The 26,267-nt window shown below is 61.6% G+C and overlaps 4 protein-coding genes across 21 annotated transcripts; 3 read left to right on the top strand and 1 right to left on the bottom strand.

The window, feature by feature from the left end:
- The first annotated feature begins 275 nt into the window (after positions 1-275).
- Positions 276-6,530, top strand: MAFG (MAF bZIP transcription factor G). Of its 5 annotated transcripts, none has more exons than XM_077969439.1 (4): positions 3,581-3,675; positions 4,124-4,314; positions 4,456-4,520; positions 4,614-5,791. In XM_077969439.1, the coding sequence occupies exons 3-4, from the start codon at positions 4,485-4,487 to the stop codon at positions 5,064-5,066; spliced, it is 489 nt and encodes a 162-aa protein (XP_077825565.1). In that variant the 5' UTR covers positions 3,581-3,675; positions 4,124-4,314; positions 4,456-4,484; the 3' UTR covers positions 5,067-5,791.
- A 3,038-nt stretch (positions 6,531-9,568) lies between these two features.
- Positions 9,569-16,397, top strand: SIRT7 (sirtuin 7). Of its 2 annotated transcripts, XR_001440621.3 has the most exons (11): positions 9,569-9,706; positions 9,778-9,915; positions 10,028-10,132; positions 12,685-12,755; positions 12,854-12,926; positions 13,636-13,734; positions 13,808-14,044; positions 14,171-14,251; positions 14,456-14,562; positions 15,043-15,129; positions 15,727-16,397. XR_001440621.3 is itself a non-coding variant. In NM_001257960.1 (10 exons), the coding sequence occupies exons 1-10, from the start codon at positions 9,614-9,616 to the stop codon at positions 15,923-15,925; spliced, it is 1,203 nt and encodes a 400-aa protein (NP_001244889.1). In that variant the 5' UTR covers positions 9,596-9,613; the 3' UTR covers positions 15,926-16,388. The 2 variants fall into 2 exon arrangements, 1 of the variants encoding a protein (NP_001244889.1); NM_001257960.1 differs by lacking the exon at positions 15,043-15,129 and having other exon boundaries at positions 9,596-9,706; positions 15,727-16,388.
- Positions 16,398-16,925: 528 nt separating this feature from the next.
- Positions 16,926-23,954, top strand: PCYT2 (phosphate cytidylyltransferase 2, ethanolamine). Of its 13 annotated transcripts, none has more exons than XM_077973345.1 (14): positions 16,926-17,067; positions 18,722-18,810; positions 19,285-19,446; positions 19,682-19,748; positions 20,409-20,493; positions 20,668-20,712; positions 21,007-21,060; positions 21,366-21,504; positions 21,712-21,794; positions 22,083-22,160; positions 22,516-22,581; positions 22,789-22,854; positions 23,082-23,170; positions 23,245-23,954. In XM_077973345.1, exons 1-14 carry the CDS (start codon positions 16,979-16,981, stop codon positions 23,354-23,356), a joined length of 1,224 nt encoding a protein of 407 aa, XP_077829471.1. In that variant the 5' UTR covers positions 16,926-16,978; the 3' UTR covers positions 23,357-23,954. The 13 variants fall into 13 exon arrangements, with proteins under 13 accessions (XP_077829471.1, XP_077829464.1, XP_077829474.1 ...); XM_077973338.1 differs by having other exon boundaries at positions 22,984-23,170; XM_077973348.1 differs by lacking the exon at positions 18,722-18,810.
- A 1,447-nt stretch (positions 23,955-25,401) lies between these two features.
- Positions 25,402-25,875, bottom strand: NPB (neuropeptide B). The gene is given in 2 exon segments (NM_001194563.1): positions 25,402-25,530; positions 25,627-25,875. Coding segments are annotated over 2 exon segments (378 nt in total).
- Between the last annotated feature and the right edge of the window lie 392 nt (positions 25,876-26,267).

Raw genomic sequence — 26,267 nt, 5'->3', positions numbered from 1 at the left:
TGCGAGCTTGGGCAGGGGCCCTGGAGGGCGGGCGCAGGAGCCAGACGAGGCGCGCTCGGGCTGCAGGACGCCGGGGGCTGGGGGTGGGGACCTGGCGCTCTGGCCGAACGCCCAGGCCCGGCCCGTGAGACGCCGACCGGGGCTAGCGCAGCCAGTGTTGCCAGGGACAACGGCGCGCGGGTTGCGCATGCGCAGTTTGCCCTCCCGCCGCCGCGCCTTCCCCTTTAAGCGCCGGCCGGCCGCGTCGCCGCTTCATGAATGGAGCCCACGTGACCAAACATCATGTGACGTCTGTGGAGCGGCGGCGGCGGCGGTGGATCCCGAGCCTGGTCCGGCCCGGCCTTCCCAGCGCGCTCGGCCCGGCCCGCGCAGGCGGCGAGTCCCCCGAGCCCCGGGCCCGGACCCCTCGCGCCGGTCCCTGCCCCGCGCGGCCTCGGAGCGCGCGCGGCCCCGCCCCGTCCCAGCCTCGGCCCGCCGGGCCCGCAGTGTGGTGAGTGCGGCGGCGGCGGCGGGCCCGGGCGGCGGGGGCGGCGCGGCGGGGGCGGCGGGGGCCGAGAGGGCACGCGGGTTGGGCTCCTCCCGGAGCTAGGTGGGCGGCTGGAGGCCCGGTGGCGGGGGCCGCTGGTTTCGGGTCTGCCGCGCACCCTGCTGGCGGCCCGTGCCTCGATTTCCCCAGCGGTCAGGAGCCAGCTCCTGCCCCTGCCGCCTGGGTGCTGGGGGTGGGCCGCGGGCGGCGGCGGACCCGCGGAGCTGGGCGAGTGCGGAGCGGACTCGGAGACCTGGGCGTCCTGGAGGGAGGGGCACCGGACGGCGGGAGGAAAGGGTGGGGTCGAGTGAGGCGCCCGGGGGTCCGCGCCAGGGCCCGGCGGCCCGGCCCGCAGCTGCTGATTCATCAGGTGGCCGCGTCAGCGCTCCCCGGGCGCGGGGGTCCGCGACGAGCCCGGGAGGAGGGGCGGCGGTGGGGGGGCTGCGGGGAAGACCTTGCCCCTGGCTCGGGCTCGGGTTCCGTCAGTCGCGTGCCAGAGCCCGGAGGGAGACTTGCTGAGTCATCAGCATGAGGTCACTCGGTGCTTAAGCTGATATCGGAGGGGATTGGAGCGAGGGGCCTCGGGGATTAAAAGGCCGCCAGCGGGAGGTGGGAGGGAGCCTTGGGGATGTGGGAGGGGGCCAGGCCCGGCGCCTTGGGGTGCCTGTTTAAGTGAGCGCCGAGCGATCCAGTTGAAGGCAGGGGTGCTTGAAGAGGAAGTGGGGGTGGCTCGCTGCAGGTGTTCTCCCGGGGTCAAAGGTGAAGCCCCGGGCGGTCCACCCCTTCCCGGGCGGCTCTTTTCCGGCAGCTGGTCCTGGTCCCACGTCTGGAGCAGTTTCCCAAACTGGGAAATAGTTCCCTGAGTGAGGGAGGGGAGGAGCTTCGGTGGGCCGAGCTAGCCAAAGGGGAAGTCAGCTTTTCCTGGGACTGGCGTGGTTGGACAGCCCCTGGCTAGAGATCCAGGCCCTGGGAGAAAGAGGGGTGTGTGTACCAAGCCCTGGGTGACAGTGGGTTGGGTGGGGAGGAAGCAGGGGCAGCTCTACCAGGAAACGGCAAGGGGGAGGAAGCAGCCCTGCCTCTCTCCCCAGCTGGCGCTGGAGTCTGGGTTGAGACTGTAGGTGGTGGGAGCTTCAGGGTGCCTAGCCTTGGGGTGCGGCAGATGGGCTGGTGTGGATGGCACAGGGTGGCAGAATGCAGCTCCCAGTCACCCCAGAGTTGCCCCTACCTGAAGTGGGGTCTCAGTGTTGTGTGAAGTTAGCAAAGGGAGTGGCCCTGCTGGGTGTCTGGCCTGGCAGAAAGTGGCAGCCTGGGGGCGATGTGGCCAGAGCCACCTTTCCTTGGGTGTGTGGAGATTCACGAAGGTAGACTTCCTTTGCCCAGGAGTTTATGGCTGGGTTAGGCCACTTTGTGGTTTACCCTTAGTGATCGTCCCTCCGCATCCCCGTGTGCACACACACACATGCACACACACACACAGTTCCACTCTCAGTGAGCCCTGGGGCTTATAGATTCCAGATGTTTCAATGCTTCCGCTGACCTTTGACCTAGAGTTTGATGCCCTGGGAAAATTTCGGGGTCCTGGAGGGGCGTTTATGTGCATCTTCTCAGTCACTTATGCATCAGTGGAAACTAAGTTTTAGGTTCTGTTCAAAGAGTGACGTTCATGAACTGAGAGCTTATGGAGCAGAGACCATGACTGCCAGGGAGTTTCGGCCACTGGGCTCTGCAGCCGATCGGGGCTGTCTTTGTTCAGGCACGGGAATTTCTACTTTAGCCAAAGGAGACGGAGCTCCCAAATCTCTCTCGCTTTCCTGGCTCTCAGTGTGAATGGGTGGACCAGGTACCCTGGCAGGTTGCGGGGCCTTGACCATCCGTGCCTCCTGTGTGAGGTGGGCTTAGCCTTTGTGGGAGCAGAGGGTGCGTGACAGGACCCAGCTCTGGCCAGCCTTGAGGGCTGGAGGAGGACTGGGGTTGGGGCAGCTTCTCCTCAGTCCAGCTCCTGGGATCCCTGCATCGTCCCTCTGAGCCCAGCTCCTGAGGCTGTCTCTGCTCTGCGTGTGTCCGTGTATCCGGGTTTGCCAGAGGCCGGGCCAGGAGCCTGGAAGCACTGGCTGTGCTCAGGCCTGCCCCTCCCCCGCCCCAGGCACACCTTTGATTAGGAGGCGATGGGTTGCGCTTGTGCTGAGTTCAGGCCTTCTGCGGAGGGCAGAATCTGTCGAGGAGGCACTTTTCCGTGTGATCTCTTCAGGAAGTCACCGCTGTCATTGTGCTTAGCAGCAGGCGTGGGGGCGATGGGGGTGGGAGAAGCTGGGGCCACGGCAGTGTCTCTGCACCCTGACTCAAGGCTGGGGGCCTGTCTCCTGAGGCAGTGTCCTGCCAGATGTGTAGGAAAGAGCTCCTGTGGGCCTTCTGACCTCCAGCTCAGGTCTTCCCCATCCTTTATTTGGAAGAATCCAGTGGCTGGAGTCTTGGGACCTTGCTTCTGAGCTGGCTTGACTGTGGAGAGGGGTCTCTGGCCTCCCCTCCCTGCTCTGGGCTTGCAGCCTCACGTCCTGGTCCAAGGCTGGGTGAAGTGGAGTCTTGACCCTGGTGAGAGTAAGAAGCCCCCCAGCCCATAATCTCCTGAAATGCTCCTGGCTGCTCTGGAGGAGACTCCCATCTGTCTGCATCAAACCTGGAAAGTGGGGGATGGAGCATGGGGTGGGGTCCATGCCCAAGGGTCTGGTGGGAGCTGGACTGAGCTGGGAATCCCAGATGGGTTTCTGGGATGAGGTGCACAGAAATATCCGTAGCAAGAAAGTGAGAGCGGAGTGCTAGAGGGACCCGAGTGGGTGAGAGTTGATTGTTTAGTCCAGCCTCCCCAGCACTTTTGTTTTTGCTCCCTGACCCTGTGGGAATTGACCCGGGGCAGGGACCAGAGAGCAGGCTGCCACTCGGAGGGGCCGACTCCACCAGCCTTCAGTTGGGCAGGCCCCGGGGTGGCTCACTGTGGGAGCCCTTGTGAAATACCCTGGATGGGGTGGGGCAGGGGCTGCTTCCTGCAACCCAAAGCCACAGGATGGTTACTCCATCAGTGGAGGAGGCAGACTGGGAGGGCCGGAGGGGCCTCGGGCCAGGCTCCTCCCAGCTGATGGCCTGCCACCTGGAAGGTGGGGGAACTCCCTGGTCAGTCCTGCCAACAGACCAAAGCTAGATGGACGGCCCACCCTCAGCTTCTCAAAGTTAGGAGACTGGGAGACTCAGGGTTCCCTACAGCCTCCTCTCTGGGTAGGTCCCCAGTGGGGCCCCTGTGCACCCAGGGAGCAGGGGGCTTTGTCCCAGGCCAGCTCAGGGGAGGTGGTTGTAGGAGGTAGGACCCTGGAAGATGCACGCACAGGGTCACTGGCTGGCCCTCACCTGCTATTGGTCAGGCTGGCCTTTCTGGCCCCCAGCAGCTCGGCTGCGGCTCTCCTGGGGCGCTGTTGGCTGGCGGGCCCAGGGAGTGCGGGCGCGGCGGGGGAGCGGGAGGCAATGTGCTGAGTCAGCGTGACTCGCCAGGAACAGCCGTGCTCTGGGGCAGTGCTGGGGTTATTTTTAAAGCTCCCGGCTTCCTTCTAGGCCTGCCTCTCCCGCGTCTTATTCCTTCTAATCTCTCCCCCGCCCCTTGTCTTGCGCCTGCCTCCCTAACAGCCTTCAGTTCCCCTTCTCCCATCAGACCTTCCTGACCTCCCACCTGGTTCTCTGAGGGTAGGGTGGACAGGAAGCAGCTCAGCCTAGCCTGGGAGAGGCCAAGGGCTGCCTCCGATCAGGTATTGGGGGCTGGGCACCTGGGCTGGGGGCTGGGCACCTGGGCAGCAGGCTGGGGTGGGCTGTGCGGCAAGGGCTCTGTGAACTGGGGTGGGGGGCGAGGGTGGTCTCCAGGGTACTGACCTCTGCTCCATGTCTTGCAGAGAGCGCCTGCTCGCTGTGCCCCCGGGTTATGACGACCCCCAATAAAGGAAACAAGGCCTTGAAGGTGAGTGGGCAGGGACAGGAGCCTTCAGGCCCGGGGTTGGGGGGCACAGTGGGCATGCCCGCTTGGCCTGTGACCCTGTGCCCTGTGCCCCAGGTGAAGCGGGAGCCGGGTGAGAATGGCACCAGCCTGACGGATGAGGAGCTGGTGACCATGTCGGTGCGGGAGCTGAACCAGCACCTGCGTGGCCTGTCCAAGGAGGAGATCGTCCAGCTGAAGCAGCGCCGGCGCACGCTCAAGAACCGCGGCTACGCTGCCAGCTGCCGCGTGAAGCGGGTGACGCAGAAGGAGGAGCTGGAGAAGCAGAAGGCGGAGCTGCAGCAGGAGGTGGAGAAGCTGGCCTCAGAGAACGCCAGCATGAAGCTGGAGCTCGACGCACTGCGCTCCAAGTACGAGGCGCTGCAAACCTTCGCCCGGACGGTGGCCCGCAGCCCCGTGGCGCCCGCCCGGGGCCCCCTTGCCGCCGGCCTGGGGCCCCTCGTCCCAGGCAAGGTGGCCGCCACCAGCGTCATCACAATAGTAAAGTCCAAGACGGATGCCCGATCGTAGGGACGCGCGTCTACCCAGGCGGGTCTTTGCGGGGCCACTAGGCACATGGCGAATTCGGCTGCCCTGTCCCTCTGTTTCCTTCTCTTCTCTTTCCTCCCTCTCTTCCCCGCCCTTCTCTCTTCCCTGCAAAGCACAACCTGTACCCCAGGGGCGCCGGGCTGAGCCCCTTTGATCTCGTCATTGTCGTCGTGTGTTTTGTATGTTGGGATTGGTCAGTTCGGCGGTGACGTGGGGTCGCGCCAACCCCTTTTGTACCAGGGCCATGCAGTCTTGGAGTCCAGAGTTGGTGCTGTGGGAATGGACTTGAGAGAGTTGCGGGAGAGAGAAGGAGAAGGCACGCTGGGCCTCACGTGTCCCCGAGCAGTGAGGGTTCCAGTGTGCCCTCCACTCCCGAGTGGCCACAGGCTTGTGGGCTGGGAAGGATTCACTCTCTTTAGCCCCAGGAGGGCAGCTCAGCTTAGCCCAGCACAAAGAGATGGGCTCTGCTCTGAGAGTAGGGCTGCCTTGAAGGCCCTGATGGGTGGACCACCAGCCTGGGCACAGTGGTGCTGGGGGCGTGCAGTTGGGGCCAAGGGCTGTGCGCTCAGGCCTGACCCGTTGCACTGAACAAGACCAAATCGCTGGCTGTGCACTTACGTGAGGGTGAGTCCAGTGTGCCCTGCGATGGGTCCCGTGTCACTGTTTACATGACCTATTTGTGTGGTTATATAGCCCTTTATTTAAAAGAGAGAAGTTCCTTTTACAAAGTTATTAAATTAATTATATGTTTAAAAGTTAAAGAAAAAAAGAGCTGCAGAGTATTTATAAAACTGTCTTTTAGAAAAAAAAAAAACAAGCAAGAAGACCATTTGACCATATAAATGGAAAAGGGAAGAAAGTATAATAGAAACTTTGCTAGTTAAAAAAAAAAGAAAAAAAAAATCCCTTTCTTGTAAACTTACGGACAACTCTTTGTGGCTGTTGGAGTTTAGTTTTTATATACACAGAGTTATCAGACATTATTTATAAAACTTAGTTTAAAAAAAGACAAAAAAAAAAAAAGCCAAGCCGTGAGCCGACCAGAAGGCCGTCCTCTTTGATATCTTTTGCAATTGTACCGAAAGTGACTTACTCCTCTGCCCTTCCTGCTTCCGTCTCTTGCCGGTGCCGTGGTGTCGTCCGTGCCTGGTGAGGTTTTGTGCAGCGGTAAAGTGCTGGTGCTTCTGGTGACCTTCGACCTGTGGGTGTCACTTCTTGTGTCAGTTTTCCTGTGTTCGTTTTTTGGGTTTCGTTGTGCTTTTGCTTCTGCTGGCTTGCCGGACCTGGGCTGGGGTGCCAGGTGGCACCTGCTGCGTCAGAGCTCAACGAGTCTGTGCCCTCCACCTGCTCCTGGTCCCTAGGAGGTGAGACGTGGGGTTCTGTCACACTCCCCCCCGACTGAGCCTTGGCTACATCTGTGTCTAGGGCTTGGGCTGATCTGGTGGCTGGGTAGCTGAAACTGGGGGCCCCTTGGGGCCCCCCCACACTGCTCTACACCCACCACCTCTGGCCTTGGGTGGTGGTGGTGCAGGGACCAAGGAGTCACTGTGGGTGGCCACAGGGCTGTGGCCAAGCGTTCCCTGGCTGTCTTCCTCAGGCCTCAGTTTTGTTCCGATAGGCTTCATGTGGGGCCTCAGCCGGGGAACCCCCGGGGCCCGCACCGTGGGCTGCAGGTTTCGCCGCCTACTTGATCCCTGAGGTCTTTCCATGCTGCGGGTGGTGCTTCCAGGCAGAGTGGTTGGGGGCCCACCGGGCAACCCTTTCTTCCTTGTCCCTGCCTCACTCAGAGTCTTGGGAGCGTCCACCAGTGCAGACAAGGGCTACAGTCTCCAGGGCCGGTCTTGTCCCTCTTCTCCGCTGGTCCACGCTGGCAGCTCTTGGCTTTGGGCCTGCCTTCTGCCTCCCTTTGGGATCTGTCTTCCAGGGATCAGCTGCTTGGCTTCTGCTGGAGGTGCCTCCCTCTGGGGGCCCAACCTGCCTCCTGCTCCCAGTTCCTCACCAGAGGCTGCTGCCCTTCCTGGCTGGGCTCAGGAGGCTCCTTATAGGCATATGACGGGGAAGGGTTGCCCCCACCCACCTCCAAGAGGCTGCAGCCCCGTGTCTGGCCATGTGAGCCTTGGCCTTTCACCAGGGCTGCTGGTTTCTTCTCTGTGGGGCCCAGACTGCTGTAAAGCACACAAATGGGGGCTGGTAAGATGAAAAACTGGCCTGACGGGGCTTAACCCTGTGGGTGGTGGGATTTTGATCTAAGAGTTTGGCCTGGTGTGCCCATGAGATGGGAACAGGGATGTACCATCAACCCTTGTCATCTTCATGAGCTTTTCTTTGCTTTGAGCATTCAGAGACAAGTCCTGTTGCTACCTGGGTCAGCCTGAAAATGGAAATTCTGGCTGTTGATTCATGTCATTTAGTGACTTCATCCCCCTCCCCTCAGTCTGATCTTGTCTAAGTAGAATCCAGGCGTTAGTTGGAATCATAAGTATCCATAAAGAAAACGTCATGCTCTGCCTTGGAGCAGGGATAAACAGGCGCTCCCTGTCCTTGTGCGGCCCCCACTTTTGTCCTGGCTGCGGGTGGCCCTCCATTTTGAGCACCTCTGCCAGGCTGCAGACCTGGAGGCAAAGGGAGTGCGGAAGAGGAGGGTGTAAGGGTCGGCGCGTGTGAATGGGAGGTGCAGGTGCTGAGTGGGAGGTGCAGGTGCTGAATGGGAGGTGCAGGTGCTGAGTGGGAGGTGCAGGTCCTCGGTGCGTTGGCAGAAGAGGCTTCTGGAGTTTCGAGGCCATACCTCCTTTCAAGAGCTTTGGATTTGGAGCGACTTCCCTGGGTCTAGGGGAGTGTTCCTGTCCCCTGTCAGGCCAGCCCTGTGGAGCCACTCTGCCCCTCTTCCCCTTCCCCTGGATTTCCTGACGTAGATGCTGTGTTCATGTGCAGATGTGAATGTGCTGTCCTTCTGATCTCTGTTAATCCCGCTTTCCTACTGAGAGGGTGGTGGTCTCTTCTCACCTCAGTTTTTCTGACACAGCGAATCGAGGGCTTTGGCCAAGGCCAGGTCTCTCAAACTTGTCCGCCAAGTAAACCGTGATATATGTCTTCCCTTCCACCTTGACTTTGCCCCAACTCCTCCTTTATCCTAACATGGACACTCAGATTTCAGAGGACTACCCAGCAGGGACAAGTCACCTCTCACCTGGAGAGTGAGGCCCCTGGCTGCTGCTCTGGGTGGCGCTGGTGTTGCTGGGGCTTCAGCTCTTGGTGCACGTTTCAGATAAGCATGCACACTTCTGACCGGTGGTCAGGGCCCGGCCCACGGCTCTGAGCGGCTGCAGCCTGCTTTGGGACGATGGTCAGGTCCCATGTTGTCCCTGCTGCCTCCCTCTGGAGTGGCCACTTGGCCAAAGCTCCCATCCACATCTGGAAAGTCTGAGCTGCGGCCTGCTGCACCGTTTCCGCTCTGGGATCTTGTGAGTTACTTTTTTAGGCTGTGGTTTGGTGAAAGGAACCAACACATTAACGATTTTTCCCCCCAGAAGCCACTGAATAATTCTTTTTGGTGTATTTTTGCCTTCCTGTTGGCTGTCTGGCCTTGGAGCAGGTCGGGAGAGTGAAGTACATAATCAGTGCCACACAGAGGCAGGGCATGTCTGAGACTGATGCCTGTCCTGCCTCTGGCCTGTGTCCTGGGTGTGTGCCGTACCTGCTGGGCCAGTCCCACACATTTCCACCCTGCCCCTGGAGCAGCAGCTTTGATACCATGGGTGTCCCTTGAGTCTGAGCTAGAGTGTGTCCCTGATAAACTGTGAGACCTCCCTGTTCTTGGTGACCCCAGTTGGGCTTTGACCCCTCCAGCAACCTTGTGTCCCATCCCTGCCCTTCCTCCCACCCCCTCAATCTGCTAGTCCCTGAAGCCTTTAACCAAACGGGAGTGGGCACAGAAAGCCTTCTCCTGGCAACAGGACAAGGGCTGCCCGCGTGTCCAGCCCTGTTGCTCTCCTGGCACTGAGAGGTGGATCCAAGCAGAGTTGATCAGTCCCCCTGCCAGCCCTGCCTAGGTCTAGCCAGGGGAGGTTGTGTGTGTGTGGGAGAAGACCCCGGGATGTGCTGGGGTGGGATGGAGGTTATTAAAGATCTAAGTGAGGAGGGGCTGGGGTTTGGATGCGGGGTGAGGCCCGAGCGCTCACACTTCGTGTAGGGCTGGCAGGGGCCTGACCTCGGGCAGGGCAGTGGCCTTGGTGCCCCACCCCTGCCCTGCGCAGTATTTATTGCTAAATTATTGTCCAGGAGGGGCAGCACTGGGCCTGGCCCCCCGGGTATTTATTGCTGTACATAGTGTATGTTTGTGATATATAAGGTTTTCTTTATTTTGTATATGATCAATAAACCTTTTAAAGAGACTGGCAGGTGCTTCTTTGGGGCGACGCGGCGGGCGGAGCCGGAAGAGGTGGGTGGGGGCGGGACCCGTCTTGCGCATGCGCCCTGAGCGCGGCCTGCCGTGTGAGGCGGAAGCGGAAGAGCGGGTCTCCAGGGGAGCGATGGCAGCCGGGGGTCTGAGCCGCTCGGAACGCAAAGCTGCGGAGCGGGTCCGAAGGTTGCGGGAGGAGCAGCAGAGGGAGCGCCTCCGCCAGGTACGCCGCCGTCGCTCCCCGGTCCGGCTATGCCCGGCCCGCGCCGCCGCTCACCGCCCGCCTGCCCGCAGGTGTCGCGCATCCTGAGAAAGGCGGCGGCGGAGCGCAGCGCCGAGGAGGGCCGGCTGCTGGCCGAGAGCGCGGACCTGGTAACGGAGCTGCAGGGCCGGAGCCGGCGGCGCGAGGGCCTGAAGCGGCGGCAGGAGGAGGCGAGTTCCGCGGGCGGCGGCTGCGGGCGCCCCCGGTTTCGGGAGCAGCCGGGGCGACGGGCGGTCCCGGGTGGGGCGGCCCGGGGCGGTGACCACCCTGGCGTCTTGGCAGGTGTGCGACGACCCGGAGGAGCTGCGAGGGAAGGTCCGGGAGCTGGCCAGCGCCGTCCGGAACGCCAAATACTTGGTCGTCTACACAGGCGCGGGAATCAGCACGGTAGGGAGGGAGGCGGGGGCGGACCCCAGGACGGAGTACGCGCTCCTGTAATCGCGAAAAACTCGCCTTTAAAGCAGCTTTAAGGTTTTTTCCCTTTCTTAGAGAAACACGAAATGACCAAAACTTACCTAAGGTAAACGCTTTTTAAACGCTTAGTTTGTGGTACAGCCAGTTAAAAACAGGCAAGGAGCAGAGATACGAATGGGCTGTAGTAGCTGACTGCTCGCAGTCACCCCCAGGTTATGTGGACAGAGCTAAGCCCAAAGCTGTCGTGATTCTCCACTGTGTTCTCTCCATGTTGAGGGAAGATAAGTAGAAAGTGACACAGTAAGAGCCGGAATACACCAGGTGAAGAAGAGAATTGCATTGTGTTTTGAGAAGTTTCACTGACAAGTTATCCTGGGCTGTGGGACATCACTAGCTTTGAAAGTGTAGCTGGCACGTTGTCCATCTAGTCCGATGGGTGAGTGTGGAGTGCTGGGCATGCGTAGGCGTAGCAGATCTGAAGGCCAGGTGATTTCTGTTCTCAGGAAGCCTTTAGGTGACAATCAGGTATGTGAACAAATAAGCATAATGTAAAGCTGGCTGTGCTGAATCACTAGAACAAACCCAGGCACACACTATGTGCTCTTGGAGTTGGGAAACCTACCTGGGTTGGCTTTTTGTGGGAGGTAGCCTTGATTGGGCCTTGAAGGATGGGTGAGATTTACAGGAGAAGGTGGGAATGAGGCACTCCAAGCAAAGAAGAGCAGAGGCTTAGCAGGAAGAATGCATAAAGGGAGTTCACTGCTGACTCAAATACCTGGAGCCCTGGCGTTTGGTCTCCTCCCTCCACAAGTCACATGTAAAAGTCCAGTCACGCTGGGCGCGGTGGCTCATGCCTGTAATCCCAGCACTTTGGGAGGCTGAGGTGGGCAGATCATGAGGTCAGTAGTTCAAGAACAGCCTGGCCAACATGGTGAAACCCTGTCTCTACTGAAAATACAAAAATTAGCCGGGTGTGGTGGCAGGCACCTGCAATCCCAGCTACTCGGGAGGCTGAGGCAGGAGAATCACTTGAAACTGGAAGGCGGAGGTTGCAGTGAGCCTAGATCGTGCCACTGTACTCCAGCCTGGGCGACAGAGCGAAACTCTGTCTCAGAAAAAAAAAAAAGTCCAGTCATGTAATTATGTAACAGTCATGTGATCTCTTATGGAGCTTGCAATGGCAACTAGAAGCACATGCAGCTTGTGGATTTCATCTGAGTGTAACTGAGGTTTCTATCTTGAATGTGACTGTCCAAACCACTGCCGGGGGATGGTGCATTTTTCTGAGTTTAAGCAGGAGTCAGGAGTCCCCAAAAGGGAACAGAAGGCACCTTGATATCTTCTGTGCCCTCTCTGGCCTCAGTTTGTTTCACAGGATTGAAATCCTGGAAAGTTAGATGCTTATCTCATCTGGAGAAGTTGTTCTGCCTTTTTTTGTTTGTTTGCTTGTTTGTTTGTTTTGAGACGGAGTCTGGCTCTGTCGCCCAGGCTGGAATGCAGTGGCGCGATCTCGGCTCACTGCAAGCTCTGCCTCCCGGGTTCACGCCATTCTCCTGCCTCAGCCTCCCAAGTAGCTGGGAATACAGGTGCCCGCCACCACGCCTGGCTAATTTTTTGTGTTTTTAGTACAGACGGGGTTTCACCATGTTAGCCAGGATGGTCTCGATCTCCTGACCTTGTGATCCGCCCACCTGGGCCTCCCACAGTGCTGGGATTACAGGCATAAGCCACCGCGCCCCGCCTATTCTGCCTTTGTTAAGGTGGAGCGGGAACAGTCAGCACTGGGACGTGAGAATAGACAGTTGCCTGCCCCCACCTAGGGATTCACCTTTTTTTTTTTTTTTGAGACGGAGTCTCGTGCTGTTGCCCAGGCTGGAGTGCAGTGGCTGGATCTCAGCTCACTGCAAACTCCGCCTTCCGGGTTTGCGCCATTCTCCTGCCTCAGCCTCCCGAGTAGCTGGGACTACAGGCGCCCGCCACCTCTCCCGGCTATTTTTTTTGTATTTTTTAGTAGAGACGGGGTTTCACTGTGTTAGCCAGGATGGTCTCGATCTCCTGACCTCGTGATCTGCCCGTCTCCGCCTCCCAAAGTGCTGGGATTACAGGCTTGAGCCACCGCGCCCAGCAGGGATTCACCTTTTGCTAAATGTGTGAGCCGTGGGCTCGGCCCTGGGGGCACTTAGGAACATGACTAGTCTTCCCCTGCGGTGTGGAGGACACATGTGCCACAGAGCCCAGCTTTGTGCTCGGTGCCAGAGAGGCTTCCGGGGACAGGCAGGGCTGCGTGCAGCCTGGAAGGATGAGCCAGGCCAGGCGGGAAACAGAAGTCCAGGTAGAAGGGAGGAGCCGAATTGGGGTGCACTTCATATGGGCTCAGGCAGGTCAGCCTGTGGAATGAACAGATGCCAACATGCAGGCCGGCCTGGAATGTGGCAGGAGTGACAATGGCTTCCCATTTCTGGGAATTCTGCCAGTGCCTACGGTGGTGCCTTTTTACTTGGCTTACTTTTTTTCTCGACATGCAGGCAGCATCTATCCCAGACTACAGGGGCCCTAATGGAGTGTGGACACTGCTTCAGAAAGGGAGAAGCGTGAGGTAAGTGGGACAGGCGCGGCCTCCCATATAGGCTGAGCAGAGGCAGCATGGGCCTGAGCTCCGGCTGTCCTCACCTTGCCTTCCTTTCTGCCTGGCAGTGCCGCTGACCTGAGTGAGGCCGAGCCAACCCTCACCCACATGAGCATCACCCGTTTGCATGAGCAGAAGCTGGTAAGAGCCCTGGGTGGCTGGTACACTTGCCTGGGACCAGGCAGAGCACCTTGGTGCGCAGTGGGCAACTGCATTCTCCCTCCGTCTGCCAGTTGACTCCCATCATGAGCACCCACCAAGTGGGTTAGGCCCCAGATTTGATCCTCCCATGCTTCCTCTCCAGGACAAAAGGGGAGCACCCCCTCTGGAACCATCCCATCCACAGCCAGCCTCAGCCCCAGAGCTGCTGGTGGTCTTTCCCCTTTGTGATTCCATTGCATTTTTCTGTGGACCTCAGAAGCCATCCTAGTTACAGGGGAGGCTTATAGGACATCTCTGGGGACCTTCTGCTGAACACCCTCAACCAAGGGGTGTAGGGGTTGACCTGCCTAGGTCCCGAGGCACCTGAAATGTCATGACCCAAGAGAGCATGGATCCGGGGTGGAGTGGCCCTTGCCAAAGCCCTGAGCCACTTCCCATCCTTGCCTTGACGGTGCAGCGTCTTGCCCTCCCAGCCACTCCAGGTGCATCAGGGCTGGAGGAGGGACATAGCCCCTCCCCACCACAGGCCCTCTTGAGTCCTGGTGGTTGGACCTGTTGTGTGTTTTACTTTCTAAGGCTCTCTGCGGGGTTGGAGCTACCCCTGGTCTTGGGAGCCACTGGCTGGGCTCATAACAGCCTCGCTGTGGCTGAGTACTGACCTCGCCGTCGCCACCCGTCTGCCTTCCAGGTGCAGCATGTGGTGTCTCAGAACTGTGACGGGCTCCACCTGAGAAGTGGGCTGCCGCGCACGGCCATCTCAGAGCTCCACGGGAACATGTACATTGAAGTGAGCAGTCCTGCGGTGACCCGGGGTCTCCATGGGCAGGCGGGTCCCACTCACTGTGCCCTCTTGCCTCCAGGTCTGCACCTCCTGCATTCCCAACAGGGAGTACGTGCGAGTGTTCGATGTGACGGAACGCACCGCCCTCCACAGACACCAGACAGGCCGGACCTGCCACAAGTGTGGGACCCAGCTCCGGGACACCATTGTGCACTTTGGAGAGAGGGGGACGTTGGGGCAGCCTCTGAACTGGGAAGCAGCGACTGAGGCTGCCAGCAGAGCAGACACCATCCTGTGTCTAGGGTCCAGCCTGAAGGTACGTGCTGATGACACCAGGAATGAGCCGAGCCCCCGCCTGCCCGAGGGTGTCCAGCTCTGTTGCCCAGCACTTTACAGACTTGTCCCCTGTGTGTGTGCTGTGTCTGTCTGTCTGTTTCCGCAGGTTCTAAAGAAGTACCCACGCCTCTGGTGCATGACCAAGCCCCCTAGCCGGCGGCCGAAACTCTACATTGTGAACTTGCAGGTAACTTGGGTTCTGAGAGTCACATCCTTAGACCTGGGTCTTAGAATGCAGAGCTGGAGACACCCCACACCCATGCACCAGGGCAGTCTGATAGGGCCCCCGTGGGTGCTCAGGGAGCACTGACCGAGCCCACGGGCCGAGGCTGACAGGCCACCAGGAATGGTTGGGCTGCTCTTACTCTCACTTGGCTTTCCCTGTCCTCAGTGGACCCCAAAGGATGACTGGGCTGCCCTGAAGCTACACGGGAAGTGTGATGATGTCATGCGGCTCCTCATGGCCGAGCTGGGCTTGGAGATCCCCGCCTATAGCAGGTGAGTAGACCATTGCAGCAGCCCGCTTCCCTGCACCTTTGTGTGCTGGGCCGTGTCTGTCTTCTCTCGTGAGCTGAGCGTGGAGGAAGCTCTGAGGTGTTTGCAGCGGTGTCTGAGGCATGACTGAAGCGTGGTGGTCTCCAGAGGGCCTGACCTCAGTGGTTCGCGGAGACCCTGCGTGTGCCACTCCTGCCCTGGCTGATGTGGCACACACAGTCCCCGCGGGGAGAGGGATTCTGCCCACGTGCTCCTGCTCCAGGCCTCCCCGTGGAGCTCTTCAAGATGCCTGGTGGGAAGCATCTCGAGGGGACGAGCACTTGGCAGCTCTGGTCAGACAGAATCTGTGTGCTTGGTTTTGGGAGTTGGCGTACTTTGGGAAAGCTTAAACAGACTGTGCCTTAATACAGAATTTGTGATAATTTAGACTTGGTGTATGTATTGAGTAAAAAGTTTACACTCTCTTTCTCTGTGAATTTTCAGGGTCTTATAGGGGAAATCAATAACTTCTTTTAATCAAAGGGTTCAAGAAATTAAGGATCCCTTCACCTTCTGGGCCTGGCACTTCTTGTATGTTATGTGTGTGGTGTTCTGTGATGTGAGCTATCGTGTACTGTATTTTTTTTTTTTACATTAATTTAGCTCATTTTCCTTATCAGTGCGTATCTGTATCTTAAGTTATGATCTGTGGTTCTGCATCTCAGTCAGACACATGCTTTCTTCACGGTGTCGTCTGTAGGCCACGCCTCCCTAGTCAGCTGGGAAGGGGGAGAGGGTCTGGTCCACCTGCCCCTGGCGGTACAAATGGAAGGTGGGGCCCAGAGTTGCTAGTGACTCATCCCTGGAGACGGAGGCAGCCCTGGGGCCACTGCTGCCCTGTCCTGTGTGTGCACGCCGCTCAGTGGTGGACGAGGACACGGAGTTCTGAGGAGACCAAGCTAGTGTGGGTGCTGACCTTTGAGTCACCACCTAAGAGGTGACCTCTCCCGCATCCGTTCTGCAGCTTGATAACAATGAAGCTGCTACCAACCAGAGCCCAGCCGCAGTGGACACAGGGGAGGGAACGGGATGGGAAGGCAGGGACCGCAGGCAGCTTTCCCGAACTGGGGCGGGTGTGGCTGTGAGAGGCTCCCAGGCCCGCCTGATGCCGCTTTCCCTTTTTGGCAGGTGGCAGGATCCCATTTTCTCACTGGCGACTCCCCTGCGTGCTGGCGAAGAAGGCAGCCACAGTCGGAAGTCGCTGTGCAGAAGCAGAGAGGAAGCCCCGCCTGGGGACCGGGGTGCACCGCTTAGCTCGGCCCCCATCCTAGGGGGCTGGTTTGGCAGGGGCTGCACAAAACGCACAAAAAAGAAGAAAGTGACGTAACCTGGCGCTCGATAAAGAACAGTTGGCACTTTGCAGATGGCCAGTGTCACGGTGAAGGCTGGCTTGTCCCCACGGGTCTAGTGAGAACTCTTTGGGGATGACGTTTTCACCGTGACATTTTTAGCCATTTGTCCTTGTGGAAGCCCCTTGCACTGCTGCGGTTGTCCCCTGATACGACTTGGCCATGGAGGACACCTGCCCATCCGGCCTCTATGTCAAGGGGTGGCAGCCGCACCTTTCTGTGAGAACGGAACTCGGGTTATTTCAGCCCCGGCCGGCAGAGTGGAAGCGCCCAGCGGCCTTTCCTCACTCGCCAGGCCAGTCTCAGGGCCTCACCCTATTTCTACTACTTAACGAAAAAGTGTGAAAACTTTATAGAACCCTCTCTGTACTGGACGTGCGGCAGAGGGGTGGCTCCGAGCCTCGGCTCTATGCAGACCTTTTTATTTCTATTAAACGTTTCTGCACTGGTTTCCAGTGTCCCCAAGTGGTCGGCGCGGGCTCCCCGGGCTCAGGTCTGCTGCCTGGCAGCGCGGTCCTGGCTTAAAACCCGCTTGGTTGGAGAAGGGACAACTGTAGATTATTGTGCCAAAAAATAATCAGAAAAAAACTCCCCTGGTTGGGACAGCGCCCCGTGGAGGTTCCCGGAGGTGGCGGCGGTGGGACGCCCCCTCGCGGCACTGCCCGGCCATCCCAGCACCAGGTGTGGACGGTGCGGAGAGGCCAGGTGTGGGCCGGAGGCGGGTCTCGGGCCGCGCGGCACACGCCATTGGCTGTGCGTTTGGAGGGGGTGGGACTCTGTCAGGGGCTCACGCCATTGGCCGCGCGCGGAGGTGCGGTGGGGCGCGGCGCTCGGGGGTGGGGCGCCGGCCGGAGGGCGCGCGGCGGGGCGGGGGCGGTGGGGGCGGGGCTCGGGCCGAATGGCGCACGCTATTGGCCGTGTGCAGCGGGTGAGGCCCGCGTGACGGCGGCTGAGCGTGCGCCTGGCGGGGCGGGTGGCGGCGCTGGAGTCGCCGGGAGCTGCCAGGCTGTCCGCGCCGCCGCTGCGGGGCCATGATCCGGAACGGGCGCGGGGCTGCAGGCGGCGCAGAGCAGCCGGGCCCGGGGGGCAGGCGCGCCGTGAGGGTGTGGTGCGACGGCTGGTGAGCGCGGGACCGGGGCGGGCCGCGGGGACGCCGGGGCCGGCTTCCTTCCGGGGCGCCGCGCCAGCCGTTGCCCGGGGACCGGGCCCGCGTTCTGGGTGGCGTCCTCGTACGGCGTGGGCCAGGGCTGGCAGGCTGCGGGGCGCGCCCGCCGGGAGGGTCGGGCTGCGGAGGCTCCGCGCCCTGCCGTGGGCGCCCCCGTCTACCCCTGGCGGAGGCCCCGCCCGGTCACGCCGACCTCCGGTGCAGCCACCGCGCTGAGATCTGGAGCCACGGCCTCCCTGCTTCTTCGTAACCACCAGCAACCAGCTTGGCCGGCTCCGGTCCAGGGGTTCCCCTGGCCTCCGGGCGAGCGTCCCTGTAGCTGGACATCGGGTGTGACCTGCCTGTCCGGGACCCGCAGTGAAGCCCGCGGGCTCCCGGGTCCTCCTCCCCGGGGCTAGAATGCAATCGGTGTTCCCTGGCCAGTCACACAGAGGGCATTGTTTTAAGAAAAGTTTGGGGTTGTCAACAAGTGAAAAAGATGACCGTTACTGATAATTTGCTACCTCTGACCCTTTCACGTGCCTGCCGCATGGAATCCCCGAAGCAAGCGCCTCTGATTAGCCCTTCCCAGGAGAGCAGGCAGGGCCTTGTTCCCTGTGTCTGAGTCACTTCTGGGAGAGGGAATGTGGCTTTGTGTCAGTGGACTTTGACCTTGCCCTGACCAGGCCCCAGCCCCATTCCAGGCTGTGGTCCCCTGGCCTAGCCTCTGACCCCTCCTCCCCTCCAGCCTGTCCAGTGGGTACATGGGCCCGCCAGACTTCACCCTGCATGTCTGCTGGGACTCCGTGCACTGTGGCAGGGGTGCTGGGAGGAAGCAGTGGTGTGCAGTGGAGCAGCTCTGCACTGTGTGGGCTGCCAGGGTCACACCTCTCCTGGAGAGGCAGGGACAGCTTTGTCCACTCTTGAGGGGATGGGCAGCTGCTGTAAGGAAGTGGCGAAGAAGCCAGGGCAGCGGGGCCCAGTTGGTGGCAGGGCTGTGTAGCTTTGGGCTTGAGAGTTCACATGTTAGCAGACCCAGATTTATGAATGAAAACTCTAGAACCAGGTGGCAAGGCAGTGGCTGTACACCCTTAGTGTTAAGCCTGGGGAGCTTCAGAGGCCGTCGGGGAGGAGGAAACAGGATTTTCAGGGCGATTCCCAGGGTTTTATTTTGTGGTTGGATTTGTTTTGGGTTAGCCCCAGGGACTGTTTGCTTATCGTAGTCTAGGATCCAACCCTACCCCAAGAGTTAACATTGGCCTATTTTAAAGTGACTGCCCAGGGCAGTTGATATTCGGTGAGGGAATAGGACACGTGGCCCTGCAGCTCACCGTGGGCTCCAGTCTGTCCTGCACCCACCAGTCCTCTAGACCCAGCCAGGCCTTGACGTCTCTGCCCCCGCCACCCTTTCTAGATCTGGCACAGGGGTCCCACTGTCAGGCCCAGGAGCCAGTGGGGTGGAGAGCTGAGCACCTACATCTTCTGAATCCTAGTCCCAGGGCTCCCAGCAGCAGCTTCTCAAAGTGCTTCCTAAGGAGTCCTCAGAGGAGCAAAACTCGGCCCCTAAGCCACAGGGCCACCTGGCCCCCACCCTTGGCACAGGCACCACACACTCTCTTTGTCTCCACAGCTATGACATGGTGCATTACGGCCACTCTAACCAGCTGCGCCAGGCACGGGCCATGGGCGACTACCTCATCGTAGGCGTGCACACTGATGGTACGCACAGGTGGCCTCGCCCACCCACGGCCCCCCAGCCCTCCTGTGGGTTGCGCCCATTGACTGAAAGCCTGCAGGCCTGGGCCGCCTTGCCAGGGCTCAGCTGTAGGGGAGAGCACTGTAGGCTCACCCAGCTCAGCCCCAGCTGAGGATGGCCTAATGCCTTTCCCATCTTGCACTTCCTGTCCCAGCTAAAGAGAAGGGGCACCTGCTCCCCACCACTGCCAGCGTGGCTCCCAAGCCTTCAGGGGCTGAGCACCTGCTCTTCAGAAGGAACCTCTGCCTTTGCCTGAGACCCTCACAGGGGAGACAGCCACCCAGTTGACCAGCACTAGTGGGCTAAGGGCCAGGCAAGAGAGACAGCCTGTCCCCACCGGCCCTCTTGTGTGGCTACAGCTGGGTGCTGGGAAGGGGCCTCGTACGTGAGCAGCCAGGTGGGCTGGGTCCCCAGTCTCCTTGTTGTCCTTTTCCTAGAGGAGATCGCCAAGCACAAGGGGCCCCCAGTGTTCACTCAGGAGGAGAGATACAAGATGGTGCAGGCCATCAAATGGGTGGACGAGGTGGTGCCCGCAGCCCCTTACGTCACTACGCTAGAGACCCTGGACAAATACAACTGTGACTTCTGTGTTCACGGCAGTGAGTGGTGGGCCTGGGGCCTGGGGGCATCAGGTGGCTCAGGATCAGATCTGCTGGTGGGACATCTGGGAACAGGGGGCCTCCATGCCCTTCGAGGATCTGAGATATTTCTGGGCCCCTACCTAGAAATGGGCACGCGGGCACTAGGGCAGGCCAGGGGCTGAGAGGGTCCTGGGCTCTGAAGGGTCTGATGGCTTTGGGTTAAGGATCCTTGTCCTTGTGTGTCACTGCTTAGATGACATCACCCTGACTGTAGACGGCCGGGACACCTATGAGGAGGTAAAGCAGGCCGGGAGGTACAGGTGAGTCTCCACCGTGGACCTGGCCATCCAGGGAGCTGGACACAGGGCCCCCTCCTGGTTCGTGCTTTGCTATTTCCTGGGAGCCCGTGAGGGGAGCGTCTGGGCCCTGAGCCATGTTCCTCACTCCAAGGACCGGGAACTTGAGGGATGGAGGTGCCATTGTGGGGTGGCCTGGAGGCCCTCACCATTTGGTGCTGCAGACCCGTGGCCTCAGGGCTCCAAAGGAACAGCTTTGTGAGGTGGCAGCTGTTGAACTCAGGGGACGTGGCTGGCACTGCTGCGGAGCTGGCACTGTATCTGAATTACCAGACGAGAATTCACTCGGCTGCAGATGCTCAGCGTTCAGGACGTGGGCGTGAGGGAGGCGGGGAGCAGAGCTACTGCCCAAGTGCCCGCCCTCTCCCCGGCATTGCACACCTGAGCCCCAGCAAGGGTCCTTTTCCGTGCTCCTGTCACTCCCTTTAGTCAGTAAAAGCGTGGAAGCCTTCCCCACGTTCCCAACCCAGGTTTTGTTATAGCCTTGCGCAGGGAGGGGACCCTCGTCTTTGGGGCAGCCGTGGGTTCTGCCGCAGCAGGGCCGCTGGTGTCCCTAGTGGTGGTAGCAGGAGACAGCCTTCCAAGTGTCCCAGGCTGAGACCCCACTCCCGCTCTGTCCCCCAGAGAGTGCAAGCGCACACAAGGGGTGTCCACCACAGACCTCGTGGGCCGCATGCTGCTGGTGACCAAAGCCCACCACAGCAGCCAGGTGAGTCAGGGGCGGAATCCCCAAGGCCCCTGGGTCAGGGTCGCCAGGGGAAAGGAGGGGCACCTCCCTGCCCCCTCAGGGCCCTCCTGCCCACTGCTCCCCATCCCCACCCGGTCCTGGGGTGGCCACGCCTAGAGGGCAGGCCCCTCAGCGCCGCTCTGCCCTTCTGTGCAGGAGATGTCTTCTGAGTACCGGGAGTACGCGGACAGCTTTGGCAAGGTGAGTGCGGCCGTGGAGGGGAAGCTGAGCGCGCAGCTGCAGGGGGCTCCCCCGGCCACCTGTCCTGGCCATCCCTTGGGGAGAGGCCAGCCCAGAGCCTCACCCTCCTCCCTCCCTGGCACTGACCAGGCACTGACTGCCAGGTTCGGCCGACTGGTGGACACTGGGAGGGAGGGCAGGCAGCGGTGGTACCGGCTGGCCGGTCACGGCAGCCACTGCTTGGAGGAGGAGCAAGGACTTGCTTGTGGACAGGTGTTCTCTAACCAAGTGGCCTGGCCTTCTCTCCCTTTGTAGCCCCCTCACCCGACACCCGCTGGGGACATACTTTCCTCAGAAGGATCCTCCCAGGTGACCAGACAGTGGTCTCAGGGTGCCGGGTCCCTCCCAAGGGCTGTGTGCACTAGCCGCCGGGCTCCTTGCCTCCTCCTGGCGGTCACTGGCTGGGCTGAAGTGGTGTCAGCTGTGGTGCCTGCTGTGGTTGTGGGGTGGCACCACAGTCCTGCCTGACACCTGGCCTGGCAGTGTGTCCCCCGCCCGAGGTGACTGGCTGGAAATGGGATTGCTGGCAGGCGACAGCTGAGGGTTTGGTGACCCGGCGAGGGCAGGACCTGGGAGGCCTCCCCAGCCAACCTGCTCCCTCTCTTGGCTTGCAGTGCCCTGGTGGGCGGAACCCCTGGACCGGGGTATCCCAGTTCCTGCAGACATCTCAGAAGATCATCCAGTTTGCTTCTGGGAAGGAGCCCCAGCCAGGGGAGACGGTCATCTATGTGGCTGGCGCCTTCGACCTGTTCCGTATCCTCTGAGCCTCTGCTGCTCCCTACGTGTGCCACATGGGGTGGGACCTGGGGGCCTCACTTTGACTCCTGGGGCCCCAAACCGGGCTGGTTTGCAGGGGAGCAGCTGTCGGCAGGGAGGATGGTGGGGAGGCCCTTGGGCATGAGCTGTCAGGGAGCTGCTCCCTGTCATCTCCCTCCCGACTGCTTCTTAACCTGGGCGCAGACATCGGGCATGTGGACTTCCTGGAGAAGGTGCACAGGCTGGCAGACAGGCCCTATATCATCGCGGGCTTACACTTTGACCAGGTCACTGCCCTCTTGCTCCCTGGGCCCCTGAGCAGCTGATGGGCCCTCGAGGGGCCCTAAGGGTTGGTGTTGGGTGCAGGTGGTCTCTAGGAGGAGGCCCCAGGTGAAGTCAGAGGAGACCCTGCGGCGGGGGTGATCGTGGGCTTCTGGGGTCCAGAGCTATCCTGTCTGGGGCATCCCCACAAGGGCGGGCACCCTGCCCGACTTCTTCCCCTGAGGGTCAGCTGGGAGGGGCACACCCTGTCCCCCTAGGGTTTCGGGGCTGAGCCAGCCTCACTCTGGCCACAGGAGGTCAATCGCTACAAGGGGAAGAACTACCCCATCATGAATCTGCATGAGCGCACCCTGAGCGTGCTGGCCTGCCGGGTGAGTGGGGCCAGGAGCCAGCCCAGGGACGGGGACATTCCCACAACATCCCCCCACCAAGAGCCTCCCTGAGCCGGGGCAGGGGGCTTGGGTCCTGGCAGAGCCGCACCCAGCACCCCGAGCTCTGTGGCACATGCCCAGACTTGTTTGTTGAGGCAGGAGGGGGGGTGGTCGGGTCTCCAGGTGCTGTTCCTTCTTGCCTCCTGGAGGAGCCCCAGGGGTCCTCAGCCTGCCCAGCCTATCCCTGCTACTCACTGGAAGCCCCGCCCCATGTCTGGGCCATCTCCCACCACCCTGTGGCCCTGGCTTACCAGTAGCAGGGACCGAGCAAGTCTTTCTGCTACTGTCCCCACAGTACGTGTCCGAAGTGGTGATTGGGGCCCCGTACGCAGTCACAGCAGAGCTCCTGAGTCACTTCAAGGTGAGGCTCTGCATGGGCTCACCTCGTTCCCACACGGGCTGGGAACACGGGCGGGCTATGGGCTCCTCCTACACAGGGCCTAGGAGGTGCCTGGGCTGAGGAAGGGGCAGGGTCAGTTCTCCCAACCCCCAGGGCCTGTGCTGGGCTGTGGGTGGCTATGGCAGCTGCCTCCCCGGGGAGGGCTCCTGACCCCCACTCCTTCTCCAGGTGGACCTGGTGTGTCACGGCAAGACGGAAATTATCCCGGACGGGGACGGCTCCGACCCATACCAGGTGGGTCATGCTAGCCCTTGCTGGGCACAGGGGTTGCCATTGTCACCTCCCAGCCATTTAATGTCTCACTGTGCCTACCTGGGAACGGGCATGGTGGCTGCAGCTGCTCTGACTACACCACTCCCACAGGACCCTGGGCACTGGTCTCCCTCTGGGGCAGGGCACCAGATGGGTCTTGGGGAGGTCAGCAGGGACCTTCATCCCGCTCCTCCTCTCCGGACCCCCAGGAACCCAAGAGAAGGGGCATCTTCCGGCAGATTGACAGTGGCAGCAACCTCACCACGGACCTCATCGTGCAGCGGATCATCACCAACAGGTGCAGCTGGGTGGGGGCACCTCGGAGCCGCCTCGTAGGCGCTCTCCGCTAGACTTACCCTGCCCTCCCCCCAGGTTGGAGTATGAGGCACGAAATCAGAAGAAAGAAGCCAAGGAGCTGGCCTTCCTGGAGGCCGCCAGGCGGCAGGCGGCGCAGCCCCTGGGGGAGCGCGATGGCGACTTCTGACCTGGCGGAGGCCCCAGCCGGCCCTCCCCCTGCTCTGCTTCTGCACCTTCTGCATTTGGACATAGGACTCTGCAGGGCCGCCCTCTCTAACTGGCCTGGCTCTGGAAGGGCTGGTGACGGCTCTGCCTCCTGCCTGCCTTCGAGGTGCCTGGTTTGCAGCAGACTCTCCACCCTTTCCAGCGAAGCTGCTCAGAGACGGCGTCCAGCACAGTGGAGAGGCCGGCAGTGAGACGGGCAGACGGCACCTGCAGCCCGAAATGCAGCACTCCTGCGTGCGCCCCCACCTGGTCCCTGGATGTCCCCACCACCTGGACAGAGGCCACACTGACTGCCCACCCAGCTGTGGCGGGAGGTGCAGAGCGGAGGGCTTTAGGGAGCAGCGACTGCGGTCACCCCTTTAGTTCTCTGGGTGCAGACCACAGCACCTCCCACTTGGCATCCCCCAACACGGTGTCCTGCCACCCGGCGCCGGCTCCAGGAAAACACGCTTGCCTTCATTCCCGGCAGCTTCGCCGCTCTCCTTATGGACTCTGTTCTGTTTGTACGTGGCTGATGTAAATCTCTTTGGTACAACTGAATAAAGCCTGGTGGCACTGCTGCGTGGGGCTCCCAGCCCTGCTGGGAAGGACCAGGGAAACACCCAGCAAGCAGAGCCTCTTGGCCCTGCCCCGACCATGCACCCAGCAGCCGGGTGTGCAGTGGGCAGCCTGGCAGTGAGTGAAACCCCGGCCTCCAGCCCTCCAAAGTCAGGGGCCACCCCCTATAGCAGGCGATGCTAGAATAGGAAGCAGAGCTGGGGCTGAGGCTCCTTGCCCCTGGGCCCCTCCAGGGGCCATGGGATCTCTGTCTCCTGCACGCCTGTCAGGGCCTGCCTGGAGCAGCCCAGAGGCTGAAGAGGCTCTTACTGCAGCCTCCGGGATGTGTTTGGGGAGCCCATAGATTGCCTGGTCTCGCCGCACTCAAAATGAGGCTTATGATCAGGACTTTTTTCAGCCCCACACTCCCCTCCAGAATGGGCTCTGCCGCACAGCACCTGACCCACGTGGGGCCTCCAAGGGCCTGCCCTCTGCTGTTGTGAGGTCGACCTCATGACCCAGCACAGGAGCCGGAGGCGAGGTGCACATGAGGCTCTCCACAGCCCAGGAAGGCAGCCTCTCACCCTGCTCTCCGAGCCAGGGGCCAAGGTGTGAGGGGCACAGGCCATCCTCATGCTGTCAGGCCCCTGCTTTCAGAAGTGGGGTGGTGCCGATGCTCCCACTCAGACCCCTGGGCTGCAGGGTCCCCTGAGCAGAGGCACCAGCCACTTCCCCATAGACAGATTGGTGCGGGACAGGGGCTGCTTGGGCCGCAGGCTTGGGGAGGGTGGAAAGGTCCCACCTGTTGCTGCCTGGGCCCGGAAGTGGGCCTGGCCCTGTTCCCTTAGAAGCATTGGAGGCCAGGGCCCAAGCCAGTGCTGGAGTCACACCCAACTGCGGAGGGAGAACCCACCTGTCTCCCACCCTCAGCTCTGGGTCTCTGGGGCCAGGGCTCAGGCCCCCAACTCTCCTCCTTGCCCCTGCACCCTCGGACTTGGCCTAGCCAGAAGGGATGGGGGCAAGAGGAAAGCAGCCAGGGGCTCCAGCCCATGCCCTCACAGATTTGCCTCTCGAGTGGGGGAGCAAAGGGCTAGGGAAGACACTGGGGACCAGGCCAGCAAGTGCCTCTGCAGTTTCCTCCAGGGAGCACCAAGGTTAGGTGCGGCTTCACCGCGGGGCTGGATCGTGGCCAGCTTGGCCCCTGGGTCTGAAGACCTCTGGGCGGCCCAGGCCAACCTTGCCCTGCCGCCGCACACTCGGCTGCCCTCTCATACCCAGGCTTGGGCACTTCCAGGTCCCGATCCCCTCGTGGCCTGGCTGCCAGTCCTCCAGTATCCCTCACTCCGAGGCCGCCTCATTATTTATTTGTTTACCATGAACTGCGGGGTGGGCGGAGTAGGGGAGAGCAGGGGCGCCGTCCCCAGCCGGCGGGGGGCCCCAGCAGTGCCCGGAGAGGTCCGGGTTCCGGGCTCAGGGGGCGCGGCAGTCGGCTGAGCGCAGGGACAGGAACACGTCCGCCTTGCACTGGAAGGTCCCGCGGCCGTCGGGCAGCCGCTCGCACCTCTGCAGGTTCGGAGCGACGTCCTGGACGCACACGGCCTGGGGCGGGCGGGCAGAGGCTGAGAGGCCGCCGCGCCCCCACCCGCGTCCTGCCGCCGCACCCCCGTCAGCCCCCGGCCCGCCCGCTGGACTCACGAGGCTCCGCAGTCTGGGGTGCAGCTGCAGCTCCGGGGAGGCGCCGGCCCGGCCCGGGGGTTCCGCCCCTCTGTGGGGCTGGGAGCGCCGCGCGTACGGGGACCTGCGGAAGCCGGACAGCAGCCCCGCGGCGCGGCCCACGGAGTAGGAGCTGCGCCCCGCCGCCGGCTTGTACCACGCGAGGCCGGGCGGCGCTAGCAGCAGGCACAGCGCCAGGGCGGCGGCTGCCAGTGTCGCGGGCCGGGCCATGGGGACGCGGGCGGGCGGGCGGCGGCGTCGGGGCTCGGAGCAGCCACCGCCTGGGCCGCCTTATATCTGCGGCGGGGGCGGGCCGAGGCTGCGGGGGGCCGGGAGGGGCGGCGGGCGGGCTGGGGGTGCAGCCGGCGCGCGCGGAGGACCCGTCGCACCTGCGCAGCCCAGAGGAACCAGCCGCACGGGTGAGCGCCCGAGGCGCGCGGGGATCTGCCGCTTGGTCGGAGCCCGACGCCCCCTCAAGCTCCCCACCCACGCCGCTCGCGTCCTTCAGGCCCGGCCTGCGTGGGCCTCAGTGGGAGCAGGGGAGGGCCCACGGGCGCTCAGCGCTAGGAGTCGTCCCCCAGGAAGTCCCCAGTACTCCTGAGGCGGGAGAGCCAGCCACACTG

The sequence above is a fragment of the Macaca mulatta genome, chromosome 16 (genome assembly GCF_049350105.2).
Source record: "Macaca mulatta isolate MMU2019108-1 chromosome 16, T2T-MMU8v2.0, whole genome shotgun sequence".
NCBI classification, from domain to species: domain Eukaryota; kingdom Metazoa; phylum Chordata; class Mammalia; order Primates; family Cercopithecidae; genus Macaca; species Macaca mulatta.
The sequence above is the reverse complement of the archived record's forward strand: the minus strand, read 5'-3'. Positions and strand labels throughout refer to the sequence as shown.